Source organism: Pteropus vampyrus, unplaced genomic scaffold (assembly GCF_000151845.1).
Source record: "Pteropus vampyrus isolate Shadow unplaced genomic scaffold, Pvam_2.0 Scaffold66, whole genome shotgun sequence".
Lineage (NCBI taxonomy): Eukaryota > Metazoa > Chordata > Mammalia > Chiroptera > Pteropodidae > Pteropus > Pteropus vampyrus.
In genome coordinates this window covers 1,118,343-1,139,258 of record NW_011888847.1, presented here as the reverse complement: position 1 = coordinate 1,139,258, position 20,916 = coordinate 1,118,343, and the positions used below count along the sequence as shown (strand labels likewise).

Sequence of the window (20,916 nt, the reverse complement as noted above, 5' to 3'; positions counted from 1 at the left end):
CTTGCCAGCAAGATTTTAAGCAAAATAAAACTTTGGTGGTACTTCTATTTCAGTTCCATAAGCATAAGTAGATTGAATAGGATAATGGAAAACAGAGGTTTTTCACTGAATTCAGAAATGAGATACTTTATGAACCACTGACAATGAATTAAATAGCACATTAGTTCTATCACTTTCCTCTTCGATCAGTTATTGTCCTAGGATAAGTGATTTGAACTGAAGTGTGCTTAAAAAGCAAAACAAATTTCTATTTGAGAAAATAGAAATTAAAAAGGATAGTTTAGAAATGGTTTTTTTCTCCTTGAAAATACAGTGACAGTTCAAACTTTATTAAGAGAATATCAACATTTCAGTGTCAGTACTTGATGAAATTATATAGAATGCAGTTAAAACTACTGGAATTTTTTTTTAAATACTTGACTTTTCAAAGGAAACAATTTATAGTAAATATAATTTTGCTGATAGTGAATTTAGTGAAAAAAATTTTCTTTTGAATGATATGCTATAAATATTAGAAATGGTTTATAGTAAATATTTCAGATTTGCGAAAAGGGTTTATTTGGAATTATTGTTTAAGCAACATTTGAAATTTGGTTATTTTCTGTATTGAGCCACATATATGACTATTATACTAAAGACAGATTCTTAAAATGCATAGATTATAAGGTTATAATTCAAAGAAATAGTCTGTTTTCAATAATAATTACTTATTAGGCAGTTACTTTGATCTGGGACTTTAATAAGTATTCAAAATACATTATTTAATTTTGTTTCTATCACCCATACATATGGTGCTATAATACTACATTTTATTTACAGTCATTTCAAATAATATGAAATGAGTTCCTTGCGTTATAACCTTTAGTGTCTTTGTTGTACAAAGATTGTGCTTAAATATTATGTGGGATAATTGATGGCAAAATTTTTCTGATTTGGGGATATTTAAATACGTGTTTTCTTTTTCCATTAGCCTAAGAATCTTAGGCATTACACTGATTGATAATTGTTTCTTTTGTTGCAGAACTATAAGAGTAAATGGGTCCAATAATTGGAATGACTCCAGAAAAGAGAGCTGAAACTCCAGGAGCTGAAAAGTTTGCAGGATTAAGCCAGATTTACAAAATGGGAAGCTTGCCTGAAGCTGTTGATGCTGCCAGGCCAAAGGCCACTCTAGTGGACAGTGAGCCAGCAGATGATGAACTCACAAACTTGAACTGGCTTCATGAAAGTACTAATCTTCTAACAAACTTCAGCTTCGGAAGTGAGGGTCTTCCAATTGTTAGTCCCTTATATGACATAGAGGGAGATGATGTGCCATCCTTAGGACCATCTTGCTACCAGAACCCAGAAAAAATATCAGCAACTTCAAAGCCCCCATACTCCTTTAGTCTTCTGATTTATATGGCTATAGAACACTCTACAAATAAATGTTTGCCCGTCAAAGAAATTTATAGCTGGATTCTGGACCGCTTCCCATATTTTGCTACTGCACCAACAGGCTGGAAGAATTCTGTTCGAAATAATCTGTCCCTGAATAAATGTTTTCAGAAAGTGGAAAGAAGCCATGGCAAGGTCAGTGTTTATGAATATTGCTATATTTGGGGAAGTAGGGGAGAGTTAATTAACATGGAGACCTTAAAATATGGAGAAATCAAAGGAAGAAATAGCCAAGTCAGATTACTTCAGCTTGAGCGTAATTATATTCATTTGCTTTCATTTGAAATGTTTTTAAATTTCTGAAATATTGATATAAATCTAGCAGTCTACTGTAAATACATAAATTAGTTTTCTTAATGTTCCAACTTTGTATTAATTTCTATAGTGCTCCTGTCCTTTTATCAATATATTATTTTTATTCAATTTGACAACCTCTGCCTTATAATTGGAATGTAGACTATTTACATTAATTGATATGGTTAGATTTAAATTTGTTACCATGCTATTTGTTTTCTCTTTGCTCTGTTTTTTCCTTTTCCCCACTTGTCCTACCTTCTTTTAGGTGGAGTAATTTTTTATGATTCAATTTTATCTCTATTATTGGCTTATTAGCTATTACTTTTTTTAGTGGTTACTATAAATTTTTCAATGTATATCTTTATAACAGTCTACCTTCAGATACTATTACACCATTTCATTTAGTTGACTAATTCTGATGTCCTATCTGGATCGATTCCTTTTTCTTGGAGGAGTTTATATAGTTCAGGTCTGCTAGCAATGAAATTTTTTTAAACCTTTTTGTAGAGGAGGGATATAGAACTTTAAGTTGACAGGTTTTTTTTCTAAGTACAGTAGTCCCCTCTTATCTGTTGGGGCATATGTTCTAAGACCCCCAGTTGATGCCTGAAACAGGATAGTATGGAACCCTATATACACATACCCATACACACATTTTTCCTATACATACAAATTATGATACAGTTTAATTTATAAATTAGTCACAGTAAGAGATTAACAATAATAAATGATAATATTATAGAATAATTAAATAATATATTGTAATAAAAGTTATGTGAATATGATCTCTTTTCTCTCTCAAAATATAGTACTGTACTTACCCTTCTGCTGTGATGATGCGAGATGATGAAATGTCTACGTTATGAGATAAAGTGAGGTGAATGATATAGGCATTGTGACTTAGCGTTAGGCTACTGCTGACCTTCTGAGATACATCAGAAGGAAAATCATCTGCTTTGGTGATCCTGGATCATTGAGCCATGACAACATTGATGGTTAGATCTCAAGATCAGATGATGTCAGTGGTTGGGAAAACTTAATATTTTCGGACCACAGTTGGCTAAGAGTAACTGAAACCATGGAAAGCAAAACCACAGATAAGAGGGAACTACTTTACTTTAAAGATGCTCTCTTGTCTTTGGGCTTGCATAGTTTCTAATGAGAAGTAGGCTGCCATTTTTATCTTTGTTTCTCTGTAATGCTTCATTTTTTACTGTCTTCAAGATTTTTCTCTTTATCACATTTTTCCGGCAGTTTGACTGTGATGCACCTAGGTGTATTTTTATTTTTATCCTGTCTAGGTTTTTCAGAGGTTCTTGGATCTATGGTTTGTTTTCTTATTAAATTTAGAACATTTTTGCTCATTATCTCCTCAAATATATTTTGTGGTTGACTTCCTACTTCTGGAACTCCAAGTAAAAATATGTTAGACTATTGCAGAAATGTTGCAAAAATCAGACCAGTGAGAAACCAAGCACCACTTGGAGAGTTGGAGAACTCAGATTTATTATGCCGGCGGTCCCAGAATAGCTAGCGCCCTGAAGATCTGGGCCTTGAGCTCAGGAGCAACTTTGCTTTTATAGCACTTTGGCATGGGCCGATTGGTTAGTTTGCCCTCAGACGGTTACAGAGCACGGGAGTTGCTATGGGTTGCAAGCAGTTACATTTGTTATTTAGACAGAACACGCAAAAGGGAGGATGAGTCTTTACTTAATTTCGAGGTCACCCTGCCCTACGGCCTATGCGGCAGCATATCTACAGAAGCAGAACAAAGAGCAGATTATAAGGTTAGTCTTTTGAGTGAAAATTCCTCTTCAAGACTGCTTGCTATTGTCTCACCTCTTCGTTGCCCTGCCCCTCTTCCTATTTTATTCCTTTGTTTCAGTTTGGATAATTTCTATTGATCTTTCTACAGGTTCTTTCCTCTATTATGTTCATTCTGCTAATAAGCCTGATAAAAGACTTCTTTACATTTTTTTATTTCTAGCATTTGCATTTGCCTTTTAAAAAATAGTCTCTCTCTGCTAAAATTTCCCACTAGATCTAAAAACATTAATCATAGTTATATTATCTGATATTTTCAATATCTGGTCTATCTCTGGGTCTGATTTTTGATGATTATTTTACCTCCTGTTTTTGTATGTGTTTTATAATTTTGAATTGAATGTCAGTTGTAAAAGAATGGTAGAGACTGAGATAAGTAATATTTCTACCCTGAAATAGACATGCCTCTACTTCTGTCAGGTCGTTAGTGTGAGCAGGTATTGGTCAATCCAATAATTGTACTGGGATCGGGTTTTGTGGTTGTCATAGTTACCTTTAGTGTACCACAGGCTTCAAATTCCTACAGAGTTGGACTACTGATACTTTGTGCTTCGTGTGAGGACTAGAGCATCAGATAATTTTTCTCAGCATTTCTACTTTATCTTCATTTCTCAGCTTGTGCCACACTTGGGAGCAGGGAGGGAGTTTGGACATTTCTCTCTATGCTCTTGCCCCTCCCATAGCAATAGATTGTTATTGCTTATTTCTTGTTGTAAGGCTTTCAGTGTGTAGCGTGGTTTTCCTAGTTCTTCTGGTCATGTTTTAGTCTTAAGCAGGTTCTATATGCCTATGCCTCAGTAGTGGGTCTTTTTAGGAGCGGACAATTTCTCCCATCTACTTGGAGTGGAATCTAGAGTTGCACTCATTAATAACCAGTTATCTATCTAAATGTGGCTAGTGGTTGGTATATCGGACAGCACAGATGTAGGATATTTCTGACGTTGTAGAAAGTCGTATTGGACAGTGCTGTTCCATAGCTCAGGCCAATTTCCTACTCATTCCTGTCACGGTAGGTAAACTCTGGCTAATATCAGTGGGAGGTCTTGGGTACAAGTGAGTGACCATTTTCTTTCTCAGTGGCAGCAGATTTCTGCTTTGTATCTTCAGAGGATCTGGGCAAGAGTAGATTTTCTGCCCAACTAATGACACCTGGCACATTGCCTAGTGTCAGTGAAGTGTGAAGATAACTTAGTTTTGCACTTCTCTCCTGGCAGCAGCCAATCCTTTGCCTGGGACTGAGGTGGGTAGAGTATCTGTCCTATAGCAATACCTGATCTCACCTTATGCTCATCAAGGCCTAGAGCATAGGTGAACTTTGCCTGATATCTTTGCTCCAGCCACAAACCTTGGTAGATTCTGGATATCTATCTTCATCTCCATCGGTGTCTCTTTTAGGTCTCCTGCCCTGCTTACAATATTCCTCTGGAGCACTGATAGAGACCCAAGGGAAAATACTGGCTAGTGGATGCAGACTTTCTGTCTAGAGTGTCAAGGAGGCTAAATTATCTTGCTGGTTCACACTTGGCTTTTAAGAATTTATTAAATTTTGAGTAGATTTTTTTTTTTTTTACCTTCTTTTGTGACTGCCATTTCTTCCATGCTCTGCCACAGGTAAAACAGTTCATATATTCCATCTCTCCTCACAGGACCCTGTCTCACTTTAGAATTCATTTCTTTCCATTGCTTTGCAGCCTTAGCTCTCAGATAAGCTCACAAAAAAATTATGATTTTGCACATCATTTTACTTTTTTCTTGTTAGGCTAGGAGTGATGTTCTCTTATGGCTTTCTGTACCCTAAGTGGTAGCAGAAGTCTCCTATTCTTATTTGGAATAAAAGTTAAAAGAGTAAATCATTATATTTTTAGGTGACTGAAGGATTTTCTAGGATAGTGATATTCAATCTTGAATGTACTGATCACCTGGGGAGTCTTATTAAAATGTGGATTATGAATTCAACAAACCCAAGATGGAGACTAAGGCTCTCATTTCTAACAGGTTCCCAGGTGATCCTGATTCCATGGACACACCCTGACTAGCAAGACATCAAGACACATCATCATCTTATAGTTAACTTAGAGGAGGTTGTATTAGTTACCTATTACTATGTAACAAACTGTTACGTTACACATTCTGTGCTATACATGGAGTATGTACGAAGTTTGAATATGTACTGGGCCATTTAAAAAGCCTCAGGAATTTCAAAGGATTAATCTCTGTTATAGTCAGCTCAAAGATGGCCCCCAAATAAGCTCTGCCTTTCATATTCATGCCTTTGTAGAGTCTCCTCCAATGCCGACTTACATAACAAAGAGGATTTTGTGAAAATGATGGAGCGTGCCTTTTGAGGCTAGGTCATAAAAACATGGCTTCCATCTTGAACCCTTAAATAACTTGTTATATTGGAAGCCAGCTGCTATATCCTAAAGACACTTAAGTTGCCCTGTGGAGAGGCCCATGTTGTATGGAAATGAGGCCTCCTACCGATTGCCATGTGAATGAGCCATCTTAGAAGCAGATTCCCCCGCCCCAGTCTAATTTTCCTTTCAGATGACTGATAATGTTGGAAATATTAGATAGGTCCTTTCCAACGTGCATCATGAGATTTTATTTTTTAATTATGTCATTTAATTATTTTCTAGTGTATGTTTACACATGATGGGAAATAAAAGATGAACTGTCTACTAGGTATTTAGAAATATGGTACATAAATAGTAATGATATTGTGGGATGAAAGCTCTAAATGTGGAATTCAGCACTGATTTTTCAGTATAAGAATCTAGGAAAAGAAGGGTATAATGAAACCAAGAAAGGTGAGTTTAAGTTTGAATGAGTAATAGTGTCAAATGTTGCAGAAAACTTGAAAATGATTGGCTAAGATGAAGTCATTGAGACAAATAGCAGCCAAAATATTAGGATTCAAAATATATAAGCAGTGGTGTGCTGGTAAATGTTAAAGAATTGAGTGGGGATGGAGATTTATCTTTTGCAGTTTTCCAAGGTATGAACATTTCCATCATGGCCAGTCTCAAGCTACCAACCTTAAATGTGAAGTTGATGAGATGTTTACAATCAGCATACACTGTGTATTAAGGAACTCATATAATTCAATAAGAAAAAGAAAACCTTATACAGCCATGCCACCCCAAACATGCCCGATCTCATCTGATCTCGGAAGCTAAGCAGGGTCAGGCCTGGTTAGTACTTGAATGAGAGACCACCAAGGAATACCAGGTGCTGTAGGCGTTTAAAAAAAAAAAAAAACCTAATAGAAAAATGAACAGTTCACAGAAGAGGAAATATAGATGGCCAACAAACATATGTAAAGACGTTTATCCTTGTTAGTAATCAGGGACATACAAATTAAAAAAACAAAAGATCAGTTTTTACCTATTAGCATGTAAAAATTCAATGTTTGATAATATCAAATTAGGTGAAGAAATGAAGAAATAAATATCAGTAGCTTCACACTTGATTACAAAGGAGTGTAAATTAGTATTATCATTCTTGAGGGCAACTTGGCAGAAGTTAGAATTGGGAATGTGCATTTTTTTAATCTAACAGACCAGATTCTGATTTCTTCCCTAGAGTAACTTTCATACTTTCATGCAAGGAGATATATATAAGAATATTCACTGTGATGTTTGTATTAAAAGTTGTAGAACAACATGTCCAATATGGTAGGATTTGTAGTAGTGATCAAATGAGACTTGTTCTTATCCATAATTTTTAAATGTGTGCGTTATTCCCGAGTGTTTTTGAATGCTCAGAGAAAAAAAGAAATTAAGGAAGTGAGAGCTAGCAAATGGGAAAGCACAGAGTCTAGAGCATAAAGTCTAGGAAGAGTGTGGTAAAAAGAAAAAATCATGTTATGAGATAAGAATACGAGGATAAATACAGAAATTGTTACATATTGGAACAAAACTTAAGCTATCACCACAAGTCAGAGTGGGAGGGAAGGTGATGGTCTTCACAAATATCAATAGACCACTGCTCAAATTTGGACAGAAAGTGACACATTCAAGTAGGATTGAGAATGTTTATGGATATTTTTAATTTTATGAAATACTTCTTGAATCAAAGCCCCAAAATGACAGTATTTCTCTACCAGTCTGCAGAACGCAAGGAGGTTGCACTAACTTCCATTAAATGTTAGAAATGAATTTGGCAACCTTGACAGCACTTTTCTGATGAATAGCTATTATGCAGAGATGATAATCTCAAAAAGAAGGCAAAATGACAAGGTCTGGCTCGAATTACAAAGTGGTAATGATACCAAATCAGCTGATATAGCTTCTGTTTAGATTTTCCCCTATTACCCATACCATAGTTACTACTCTCAAAAGACAGGTCTAAAAATCAGTTTGTTATTTATCTGTCTCGGGATTTTAAAGTCACAAAAGTTAGACATGATGTGTTTTTGTTTTGTTTTTGTTTTAATGTTTTAAATGTTAACATCCAAGTCTTTTATCTACTTTCTAAATTTTTATAAAGCCAAACTAAAACATTGTAACTGTAAGATTTTAGCTGGAAAACATGAAATTAGACATTTTACCTAACTTAGTACAATTTTTGTTTGTACATTTGTATGGCGATGACTTGTTTCAGTAGCTAAATCCCAGGAAAAAATGTTATGCCACTGTAAAAATTCATGCTATAAGCAAGAGTTATGAATACTCTTTTTTAATTAGTTAATTCTTTTTAATTCAGTGGTTCTAAAAACCACAGTAAAGGTTATCAAAGGGAGGAAACTATTAAAATATACAGAGCAAGTACATAACATTTCAGGAGTAGTGAACGTTGCCTCTTCTCACAATCTATTCTTTACAACTTCCATTAAGATAAACCTTTTTTAAAGTTCAGTTCTTATATTCCTCATTTCTTCAAAACCTTCAGTGGTTCTCTACCAAATAAGTCCAGAAGCCTTAGAGTTCCAAAATGCATAATAGTAAATGAAATAATGCACATTTCCTGTTTCCATTGCACAAAAGATTTATCTTGTTCTAAGCGAATTTAGTTTAAAACAATTCTTAACTTCTAAAGCTCTTTATTATTTGTTTTCTATCTAAGCACAATAATAAGGAGGCAAAGTTTTTAGGTGCGAGTTAGTTAAAAGTAAGTTTCTTTTTGCTGTAGATTCTAAAACAGATTAGCAAAGGCATAGGTTTATCTCTTATTTCTGCTAGTTCATGACCAGACCCAGTGAAAGGAAGTACTGCCATGGTAACATAAACCAGACTGTTATTTGGAGACCTTATTCAAGATACTTAACTTCCCTGAACTGCAAGTTTTTAGTACCAGTTCTTCTAATTTGCTGTTTCAAGGAAATGGCAATTCTACCACAATCAAAACAATTTGCAACTCTCACAATTTTTAAACCTGCAGAACAGTGTTCTTTCATTATGCTATTCTGCTGTAATAATTATGACATGATATTCAAAATTAAAAGAGCCTCAGTAATACACTAATATTACCTTGAAAAAGAGTTTGGGAAATGAAAGCACAATAGAATTTGAAAAGTAGTCTTGAACTATATAGTTTCTAGGAGTGTAATCTCAGGAATACCAAGATAGAACATGGCTAGAATTATTAAAATAATTGTCTTAGTCAATATATGAATAATAAATCATGCATATTATTTCTCTATGAAACATAATGATGCTGTGAGTGCTAACATTTTAAAGTTTTATTTCTCTATCAAAACACATTTATCATTTGGACCAAGTGACTGAATATATATCTAATATAAGAAGTTTCATCATTTAATCTAAAAATACATTTGTAATACTTGACTTCCTTTGGGGAAAAAGACAAAATTTCAAATACTTGTTTAGCATAGGTCATGTGATATCTTGCCATTGAAGGCCGGGAAAAAGTTTCATCTGGAATATAGTATATTTCTTTCTATATTACAGTGTGATATGACACCCATGGTTTTTCTTTTCCTGTGTATTTAAGTTGCTAGGATGTTAAAAACTGCCTAACACTCAATTACCATACTTTTCCTCAAACAAGAGCTTTTTCCCTTCCAAATTTAGTTTATCCTTTGTTCTTCACTACCTAACTTTTGTCTTTTTTTCAGAATTAATTGATTTTTGTTCTTACTGATTTTTTAAAACTCCTTCAACTTTTAAAAGTAAAGGAGTAGGAATATACAAATGCCGATTTCAGAATAATCCCTTAATATTTATTTTGCAGCTCCATGTCACTCATATAAATTACCTTCTTTTTTAATTTTTTAAATGCCTACAGCACCTGGTATTTCTAGGTGGTCTCCCATCCAAGTACTAAACAGGCCCGACCCTGCTTAGCTTCCGAGATCAGAGGAGATCGTGCATGTTCAGGGTGGCATGGCCATAGACTAAATTACCTTCTTTGAATCTCTTCACAACTCAGTCAAGTGACCTGGTTTCTTATTTTATAGGTAAATTATGAATAAGATGACTAACTCTTAGAGATTAAATGATTTGTCCAATATCACATAGCCAATCAATAAGCAGCTTTAAGGACCTCAGTTTTTAAACCTGCAGAACAGTGTTCTTTCATTATGTCATTCTGCTATAACAATTATAACATGATATTCAAAAATAAAAAAGCCTCAGTAATACACTAATATTACCTCGAAAAAAAGTTTGGGAAATGGAAGCACTCTGAAATTCATCATGTTAAATCTTCAGCATCATAATAGTTTATATCATATAGGATTTTATATAGGCAAAAAGCAGAGGAACAGAAAACATGTAAATATTATTGTTGTCTAAGTAAATTGTTAATGTACTTTTAAAGTAATTCAAATTTTAAGAAATGGTTTTGAAATAGAAAAATTAGCAGTTTGAATCTCACTCATCTCATTAATTAGTTCTGAGTTTCTGAGAAGTTTTGTCTATCACAGGTGGGAGAGGGGACTGGGTTATGCCTTATATTTTCAATATTTGTAGAGAAAAAATATCTAGTAGCCAACATTTATCGAGTGCTTATGTGTTTGGCAGTGTTTAAAGCTCATTGTGTGAATTAACTTATAATACAGTAATTCTTGAAGTTGGTGCTATTTTATATGTATATTTTGAGCATACTAATATACAGAGAACATAGACATTTTTCTAAAGGTTAAACAGCTGTTAAGTGATAGAGCCAGGATTCCAAAGTAAGCCATCTGGCTCCAAGGCTTGTACTCTTAACCACTCTACAAATAGCTCCAGGGAAGTGGGGTAAGGTTACAGTTGGACTTCCGCCTTACATGGCTATGAAGTGCTGCGTGTAAACTGTGTGGATGTGGTACGTTTGTAGGGATATGCTTGTAATTGGGCTTCTGTTAAGGATGTGCAGAGGTAGGGATGTTCAGCAAAGGTTTATCCTGAAGAAAGTGTTAGCAGGTGATAGACAGTTCCTAAAATTCAGTTATTTTGTTTCACTAGCTCAGTGTGTGTATAACATACTGATAGTTTTTTAGAATATTGTCTTGAATTTATTTATCAATTCCATTCTTTTTCTAATTCCTAGTTTATCAAGTTATCAGTTTTCTTTTTATATAATCTTATGTAATATGTCTATATTATATAATAGTATGTAATTTTCATTCTCCGTTTTTCCTCCTAGATATGATAAAAGCTTGTTTCAAATTATTTCAGTTCTGGTTTAAGAATGAGAGTGTTCGAGGATATATAAATTTGCCTTTAAGTAGAGCCATGGAGACATCGGTTTAGTTTTGATATCACAATGTTTCTTATACCCTTAATTTACTAGATAATTTGTAATTGTAGCTTAGAAATCTTTTCCGTCCAGAAGTGTATAAATTTCCAAGTGTTAGGGAATTTTGTTGTTATTGGAATTGTTAATTTTTTTTTCTTCTGTACTAGAGTCTAAAATTATGATCTTTAAAAGGGAATTTATTTTTCTTTATGGCATGATCATTGTAGATTTTTCCCATTAATAATTGGGAATATATTCTACAAGAGTTCGTTAATTACATCAGTTTTTCTCTTAGATAATCCGTAGGACACTAACTCCTCCAATGTTGCCTGAAAGAGATTCTGTGTCAGATAACTTTGGGAAACCACATAAAGCAGGTTTAATTATAGCAGCACTACTTAGATCCCTTAATCTGCTAATGTGTAGTATGACCTAAGAAGGAGGGAGATAAAATATGCAGCATTTTCAAACCTATTCAAGGAAATTATCATATAGCTTGGCCTATTCTCTGCATGTTAGATAATATTAGTGACGTTCTTCAGGTATCTTGTCCACGTACCTTCTTGGTAAGCTGTTCCTTCCTATTATTGGAATTGTGGATCAGGCAGGCCCTTCTTTCAGGCACTTCGCATTCGTAAGTTAGCAGGCACTTTTATTTATATGTTCTCTAGTTTCCAGTAATCATAAAAATTTCATTATTTTTAGATTCTGTTGATTATTTCAGTGGCATCTGGGCTTATGTGCTCATCGCCATATTATCCAGAAGTTCCTCAAATGTTGTAACTTAACTATCTTGAGGGAAGGAATGATGCTTCTTCCTCTATTTTTTACAGGAGTCTTTTCCATACCTCACTCAGTTCCCATGTTTTTCATTAAATTGTTTGTGTTTTAAATATAAACTTATTTTAAATGGGAACTTAAAACATTACTGTTAATGTCATTAAAAGTAAAAATTATTCTTTGATGCCTCACCTAGTATCATATTCTTTAATACTTTTTGAGAAATGATGCTGTATAGAAAGTTTAATTTTTCCTATTTTTTGTAACAGTAATAATAATGGCTAACATTTATTGACATCTTAGTGTGTGGAGGAGCACCTTGTACTGTCCTCCATGCTGTTCACTGCACACCTTGGGGTTGTACCATTCTCACAGACTGTGATGTGAATGGGACTTCCTGGAGTTCTGCATTCCTGTGGCCCTATGTATACTGCCAGGCACTGTGCAGTATACTTTATGTATAATTTAACAATCCTATGAGTATCTGTAGGTACTGTTACTATCCTACCTTGCAAGTGAGAGAATAATGGCCCAGAGGGATAGAGATTAGTTAACTTTTCTAAGGTCACACTTCAGGTAAATGGCAGAGTTTGAGTTAAGAACCCAGGCAGTTTGCCTCCAGGGCTTTAAATCGGGTGATTACCTAGCAAGTTTCATCCTTTGCATTGTATTCCAAAGGTACAATAGGAGTTTTTTTCCTCATACATTTATTAAAAACATTCAGATACTGATGTGTATGTCTTAAAGTTCCAGGTTATTAATTCTTGTGTATTTTATTCTAGGTTAATGGAAAAGGTTCTTTATGGTGTGTTAATCCAGAATATAAACCCAACCTTATGCAGGCACTGCAGAAGCAACCTTCTTCCTCAGCATTAACATTTTACACCCCTCCTGCATCTCCACAAAGGTACAGGATCTTCCATATTACTGTCAGTGGTGATTTATAAATTTCCTTGTATGAGATGGAGAAACTTAAAAAAAAGTTGTAGGGGTTTGGGGTTTTTTATTGTATAGAGAATTATTTATGGATAAGACATTAGCCTAAGGGATTTTTACTTATAATCTTAATTTGTGTTCTTAGGAAACAGGATATTGGATAGGTAAGAACATAAATTCTAGAAAATGTAGTCAATACTGAATGTATTATAACTGAACTCTAAAGAAAGTTATATGATTTCAGGTACAAATGGTTAAATCATTTTATTTGCCTGCAATAATGTTGACCTAAAGATGTGAGATATTAAAAGTATATTTAATAATTTTAAAATAAGATATTAACAGTTTGTCATTGTAACATTTTGTTTTGTTTTTGCTGGCAAATATAATTGTAATGTATTTCCTTGGCTCTTGCTTTCAAACTCAGTGACTCTTATTGGTCTTATGGCTTTCTCATTTTAAGTCACATCTGAAAATAATATGACCTCCTTAAATCTAATTTTGTTTCATTTTCCTAAAGAGGCCTTCATAATCTTTTTGAATTATGTACATTCATTTGAGTTAAAAATGCCACATTTTGCCAAGATACTTTTAAGGGTAGTCTATAATGCTTAATAATTTTTTTTAATGTAAAGCTTTTTAATATATAAATGAATGGAAATTTTCAAACATACACAAAAATACAAAGTTATAATGAGCTCCCAGCTGCAACAATTATCACCATTTCATATACTGGTTAATTTCTTAAAGTATTATAAATTTTAGAGGTGTGATGGTAACTGAAATAGTAAAAAATTAGTAAGGCTAAAGCTGAAATGTCGTTAATATATATGTGTATATATGTACTTTTGAGATTTTTAAGTAGATAGAAGGATCATTGTAATAAGAACTACTGAGTGGTTTATCTTTATGAATGAAATCTAGAAAAGAATTTATCAGTGTTTATATCCTCATTATTTGAGAGTCAGTATCTTCTTTATTAGTTAATGTTGGTGCTTATGTTCCAGTTAAAAAATAATAATAATTTAGAAACTAATGGTAAGCTCTGGGATGGTCACTTATGTGTTTTATTTAGCTATGCTGTGTTTTTATTAAGATTAAATGAGAGAATTGGCGCAATATTTGTATACCATCAAAAGCATACTTTAATGCGCCTTTGATATGTTGCATTTTCATGTTTATATTTTTTAGCTTTATCATATGTTTAGAGGTAAATAAAGATGATTTTGTGGATTAAAAACAGGTAGATAAAACAATGACAGCATAAAGATTATAATCTATGACTTTAAAACATTACCTTAATACTTTTAGAAACATTTTCTCTTTTTCATTTTTTGGCAAAATGACAGTTCCTTCTGACATGCCTTTGTGTAGTCCTTTCCTGTCATAATTAGTAAGTCTGAAGATGAGAATGTGATACAGTGTACATAAAACCGTGACTAAGAAATAGACTTGTAATTTAGTTAGCAAAGCAGATTTTTTTTTTATACTATCACAAACTCCAAAAAACAGAAATAGTTTGTCTCAAAAGTATTTTAATTTTTGGAATTAAAAAAAAAAACTAGTCTCTTTTCATGAATATAGAAAGTCGAATTTGATAATAATATTTACCAATAAAATCAGGAACTTACCTATTTTCCATCATTACCATGAAGTCCTCCTCAAACATTTGTTTTAATAAACACTTTCATTTCTGTGGTAACACCTGTAGTGATGTTATATCAAACTTAAGCATCCAACACAACACCAATTAGTGACTATTGTGTATTGTCTATTGTTCCAGGCATGTTAAATGCATTATTCTTATTTAATTAGCACAGCAACCTTATGTGGGGAGGTTTAATTATTCCTATTTTACAGATTAATTATTTTGCCTAAGAATATCCAAATATTAAATATTTTTAAATCACAAAAAATTGTGATTTAATCTTAGATCTTACGCATTTTCTCCTTTGGCAGACTCTTCCTAAACTGAATAGTATTAGCAAAGAAAACAAGGTAAAATAGTTTGGGGGGGGGGTTGTACAAATTAGTCATATTTGTGACTAAGCTCTATAAAAAGTGAAATTAAATTTTTGTAAGTACATTTGTCGTATCTCTGTTTTTCAGTGGCTCTTTATCACCTCACTACTTAAGTTCTGTACTCACACAGAACCAGGTGCGAACCCTCAAAGGTATGTATAAGATCAGTATTTCAATCATAAAAATGGTAAAAAGTTAGAATTAAAAAACTTTTCTAATTATAAAGTAATTACACGTTTATTGCAGAAAATTTGGAACATAAAAACACATAAAAGAAAAACTAAAACTTACCCTTTACTGTTAACCTTTTGATATAATTGCTTTAGTCCTTTTTATGGCTTATACATGAGTAGATTAAGTTTGCATGCATGCAGACACACACATATGCTTTTTCTCCAAATACTGAGCTCATACTGTATATACTGTTTTATATCCCATTTTTTATTTCCTTCATGTGTATTCTCCTTTGAAAATAGGAAAATATTCATCAGTAATATTGAGTTATCTTTTCAGGTACAACTTAGGCTAGACTAAGAGATTGGCAAACTGTGGTCCATAGGCCATATCTGGCCTGCCACCTGTTTTTATATGGCCTGTAAATTAGGGATGATTTTACATTTGTGAGTGGTTGAAAAAAATAAAAATAATATTTCAAGGCTTGTGAAAATTTGCTACAACAACAGAGTTAAGTAGCTGCAACAGAGACCTCTGTATTGTATCCTTGATTTTACCTCTCGGTCCACAAAACCTAAAATATTTACTTACTGACCCTTTACAGAAGAAGTTTGCTAGCCCCTGTATTAGAATGTAATTTAGAATATTTCTTTTATTGTTTATTTAAGTGTAAATAACTTTAAGAAGACAATACGTTAACTTTTAAAATTTTGTAGACTTCTTTTTGAAAGTATTTCAAAATTCTGAATTAGTGTTTTTTTCTCCTACTCATAATTAATATTATAGATTAGTAATGTATTCACATAAAGATTTCTAGCATTGTTGCTTTGGCATCTAGAGACATTTCTATAACCTTTAAAAATAGAAATGCTTAGAACAAAAACCTTTCTGTGTATCAGAGACATTTTGGCTCTTTGGAGCTACCCTAAGCTGAGCATAGGAAGCAGTGTAATGATGGTCTGTAACAATAAGGGAGAGAAGAATGTGAAAAAGCTTAAGAGAACTCTACAAAGAAGTTAAGTGGCTATGGAGTCTACTTCACACATGTTCAGTCTTAACTATAATGTAAGGTATCCATTTTCCTCATACCTAATGGGTAAATGTGGTTTCTCTTTACATTTAGGTATTGCTGAAATTTTCTTTATTTTTTTATTACCTCATTAATTTGTTATCCTTAATCTTTCAAGATCGGTTCATGTGCACATTTTGAGAATGTTTTCTTTGTGAATTTTGGGGTTTATTTAGAATCTTATCATATTCTTGTTCTATTTCATCTAAGTTCTGCTTCCTTTGGGGAGCAGACACTTTCACAAGTTTCTCCTTCTGGTTTCAGTCACAATTTTTCATAACTAGAGCGTAGGTACTTCTCTTTCATCTAATGACTTATACATATTACGCATCATGTCCCCAGTGCTGCTAATACCTTACATCCCTCCTGTATCTCTATACTCATAAGTCTTAGACCTATTCCCCTAGTAATAATTAACTTGGTGGTGAGAGTAGTTGGTATTCTGGGTTAAAACAAATGCAGGTCTGACTTGGAGTGGAATACAAAATTCTCATGAGTTTTAAGAGAAAAACATAAGACTTAAGGAAATTTATATTTAAATCAGGTTGCATTAGGGCATATTCATAGACTTTCGAGGAAATTTGCTTTTTCTTCTCTCTTGATACTACTTCTAGGGAAAAGTTTGAAAAAATACAATACTAAATGGATTAAACACTTAACCTGTTTATTCTACGAACAATTGCTGAGTTCTTACATGGTGCCAGGCACTATAGTGGGTGCTTTGGGATATGCAGAAATGAAAGAACCAGGCCCCTGATCTCAGAAAATATATAGTTTAATTGAAGTAATTTGGCTAGAATTATGCAGAGTACATGGGCGGGCGTGAGAGGGTAGTGGGAGGGGATGTGAGTGGCACATTAAGCTTAGAGGTAAGTCAAGAAAGGCCTTTAAGAGAAGAAAGTGTGATGGTTGAGCTGGACCTCAAAAGGTGGAAGGATACTTAACCTTGGGTAGAGGTTTGATGGAAGGTAGCTGCTAGGAACCACAAGTTGATGATAATCAGGTATTCTTGATTACCAAATGGTATGGGTCATTTCTCTAAAGCATATTTTAATAAAGTTATACTTTTCATCAGCATTAGTTGGCAAGACATTGTGGGAAGCATACTTACAAATGTTCTAAACCAAGCAAATCAGAGGTAGATAAAATCCTTTTGCAAAGAAGTTTTTGGTTCCATAAAGTTAATTCCATGGGGAGAGTCTAAATTAATTAAGCTATAATAAATTTTCAACAAGAAATAAATGTGTTTAAGGAATACTATCATTCTCTTATAGAAACAGTACCTAATTTTGTCATCACTTTAAATATTTGGAAACTAAGAAAAGAAATGGTGTTCATACAGCTTTCTTATATTGTCAGGATAAGCCTCTTATCTGTTTTCTTTAGTTTTAGGTGTAGTTTTCAGAAATATGACTCCTTAAATTGTAGTGGAAGTTTACTACAAGTTAAAGATATACTAAATTTTTTAATAAGGTTTTATAGATGCTTCATTTATAAGATTTTAAATTTTCTGAAACTTTACTCATTATAATGCATTTTAGTGTTAGAGTCTCTCTCACCACCACCACCTCCTTGTGTGTGTGTGTGTGTGTGTGTGTGTGTGTGTGTAATTGGAAATAAGAAAGATTTTTTTCTGTTAAAAGAAAAATTTTATTTTATGGAACAGCAACCTCTCACTGCTTTTGTATACTGTCATGCAAGTTGTGCCCTACACAAGGACACCTGGCTGAGACAATGAGTGGGGTCTGAAACCCAGCCCACACTTCAGTTTTCAAGCTGTGTGCCTTGATACAGGGAAGCATTCACCTGGAGACAGAGTTGCCTTTTTTCCAATTCACACAGAGATACAATATGGGCTAGTGGCTGTACCGTTTTCTCTTCAAAGACACATTAGAATACTAAACTCTATCAAATTGTTGTCAGGTCTCATTGTAAAAGACAGAAATTAGAGAAGTCTTTGTTTTACTAGCCTCTTGGCTATGATATGTGGGGAATCATTGATTCAAATTCTTTTTACTTGCTGTTCTTTTAGCCTGAAATGCTTTCCCTTCAGATATTCACATGGCTTCATTCTGACCATCCTGAAGTCTTTGCTCAACCATTACCCACTCCTTGAGACCTTCCCTAACCTCTGTATTTAAAATTGAAACCACTTTTTCCAATACTCTCTATCTCCCTTCTTTCTTAATTTTTCTCCCTAGTGTTTATCACTCTCTTACTTACTGTGTTTTAATTATTTCTTTGAGTTTTGAGAGGTTGAGCATTTTCCTGTCTGTTTTCTGCTGTATTCCCGCAACGTAGAATGATGTCAGGCTCATAACAGGACACTCAGTTTATTGAATGAATAACAAATTGGAGGCCTGAGTTCTGGAGGTAGACTACTGAAGTTTAAATCCTACCTCTGGCATTCCTAGAGACCTTTCTGTGTCTGTTTTCTCATCTTTAAGATGGGAATACTAATGGTACCCATATCACAAAGTTGTGAGGATTAGATGAGTTAATAATACTTAAAACATGCCAAGATTATTGAAAGTACTCAGTGTTTGTAATTTGGTGATAATCAGCTTAATCTAAGGAAAGAAGGGCATAGATGTAATATATTTATTCTTTATGCATTAATTAAGAACCTATTATTGTCCCAGCTATCATGGATGATAAAGACATGGTTTCTACCCTAAGAAGCTGACAGTCTAATTGGAAAGATGATCATGTAGAGACACTGTTTTGTGAGGTGACATTTTAAGGGAAAAGACCTCTAATATTATGTGCTCCTTCATAGCAACCATCTCTGATTTACTCGGGCTTATTTAAAAAGTCAATAACAGAAATATTTCCTGCCTTCACAAAGTTTACAGTCAAGTTGGGGGAAAAAAACCAAGTTAATATCTTCACAGCTTTATTATCTAAAATAACATTATAATTAAATATTGCAAGTAAAATGGAAAACTTTGGGATAGTAAAAATTTTTCAACTTTGAGATAGAAATGGGAGGTTTTATATTCATGTCTTATTTTAAACTTATCCTTTATAATCTAAAATTTTTAAATACTTTTTAACTTTTCCTTCACATTTTGGATTATACCATTTTACTTTTATTCAATGACAATTATTTGGACTAATAGAGCACCATGTTGGAGAGGAAATTTCAGTGTAAAAGTAGATACAAGAGCATAAAGATCCTATCTGGAATAGAACCTACTGACGTTACCAGTCTTTTAAAGCCCGTTTTTCTTATGGACTATCCATAATTATGTTTGATCTCTTGAGTATTATATAAATCTATAGTACTTACAGGCTCAAATAAAATTATAATGAAAGATGTTAGTACTGATATTTTTGTGCCAGCAATAATTATTCATTTAGCTTTTGTAGACTCACATGATCTAGACTGATCAATTACATATATTTTTTATCTCCTGTAACTAGCATGTAATTAATGCAGTACTTTCTAACTGCAGATATATATAGGTAAAAATATTTTTTAAATGCTAAAAAGGTTTTAGCATTTTTATGCTAAAAAAGTAATAATGCCTTAATGCACATTCTTAGGTAATTTTTGTCTGTTTAGGGGCAAACCTTATTGAAATGCAGTTCATGTTTTTATTTTCATTGTGAATAATTAAAGAGAACTTTTATTATCTCTCGTACCTCTCAATTCTCCTTTACACAGTACTATTCACAAAACTGTTCATAATTTTAAGTGAACAAATACAGATTGCAAAACAAGGTATGCCTCATTTTGTTTAATATATTTTTTCTTTGCAAAACCTTATGATAAAAAACATTAATATTGTCACTCTTTTCCTTTTTAAGAATCTGATATTGATGCTGCCACTGCAATGATGCTTTTAAATACTTCTATAGAACAGGGAATTCTAGAATGTAAGTAATCATGCTTTTCTTTTTAAAATACTTTTTTGCTACTGCCTTTTCAAATGTAATTTAGAATGCAAGATATTTAAATGTTACAGTAAAATTATTCTTTCTAGCTAAACTGTTGTCATCTGAATAACTTAGTTTCTTTTTTATTATATATCCATTAACTTAGTGAGCAATGGAGAAATTGAGGTTAATGCTATCAATGTTACATTGACCAAGAAATGAAGAAATAAATAGCATATTTAGAAATAGCATTTTTAGAAGATTTAAAAATAAAAATGAAAGCTATAAATAAGAAAATATAAGAAAGTATAATCTTGGAATAGGAAAAACCTTCTTTAAAATACAAACTGCAAAATTCATGAAAGAAACGATGGGTAAATTAAACACCAAAATTTTTAGTGTTCACTTGAAACTAAATAAATAAATTTATTTAAAAAAAATTTTTTAGCATTCTGACAACAAAAGTTATCTTTAAGAAAAGTAACATAAGCAAACCCTGGCAGAACACTTTTTTTTTACTATATAAAACAAAGGATTAATTTTGAGTATATGTATTTATAAGTAAGATATAAGAAACAAGTTCAGCAAAAAAGCCAGCAAAATGTGAATAGGTGGGTTTTAGAGGAGGAAAAACGTGTGGAAAACACACATTTGAAAAGATATGCAACCTTTCTAGAAATTGAAGAAATACAATATGAAACAATATTGAGATATTCCTTTTTTGTCCATGAGGTTATGAAAAATTTAAATAATTGACACTGTTAGGTGTTAAGTATGGGAACTGAGTATTGTCATACACTGCAGGATAT

The 20,916-nt window shown here is 33.0% G+C and overlaps 1 protein-coding gene and 2 pseudogenes across 7 annotated transcripts in view; 2 read left to right on the top strand and 1 right to left on the bottom strand.

Moving 5' to 3' along the window:
- FOXN2 (forkhead box N2) overlaps positions 1–20,916 on the top strand; it is a 55,388-nt gene that overhangs the window by 29,601 nt on the left and 4,871 nt on the right. For all 7 annotated transcript variants that reach the window (XM_011361302.2, XM_011361303.2, XM_011361308.2 and 4 more), the window contains 4 exons: positions 1,022–1,572; positions 12,807–12,931; positions 15,070–15,134; positions 20,039–20,107. In XM_011361302.2, the coding sequence (XP_011359604.1) occupies positions 1,036–1,572; positions 12,807–12,931; positions 15,070–15,134; positions 20,039–20,107 (796 nt within the window). In that variant the 5' untranslated portion in view covers positions 1,022–1,035. The remainder of the gene's footprint in view (positions 1–1,021; positions 1,573–12,806; positions 12,932–15,069; positions 15,135–20,038; positions 20,108–20,916) is intronic.
- LOC111740625 lies at positions 6,683–6,801 on the top strand (annotated as a pseudogene).
- LOC111740656 lies at positions 9,799–9,917 on the bottom strand (annotated as a pseudogene).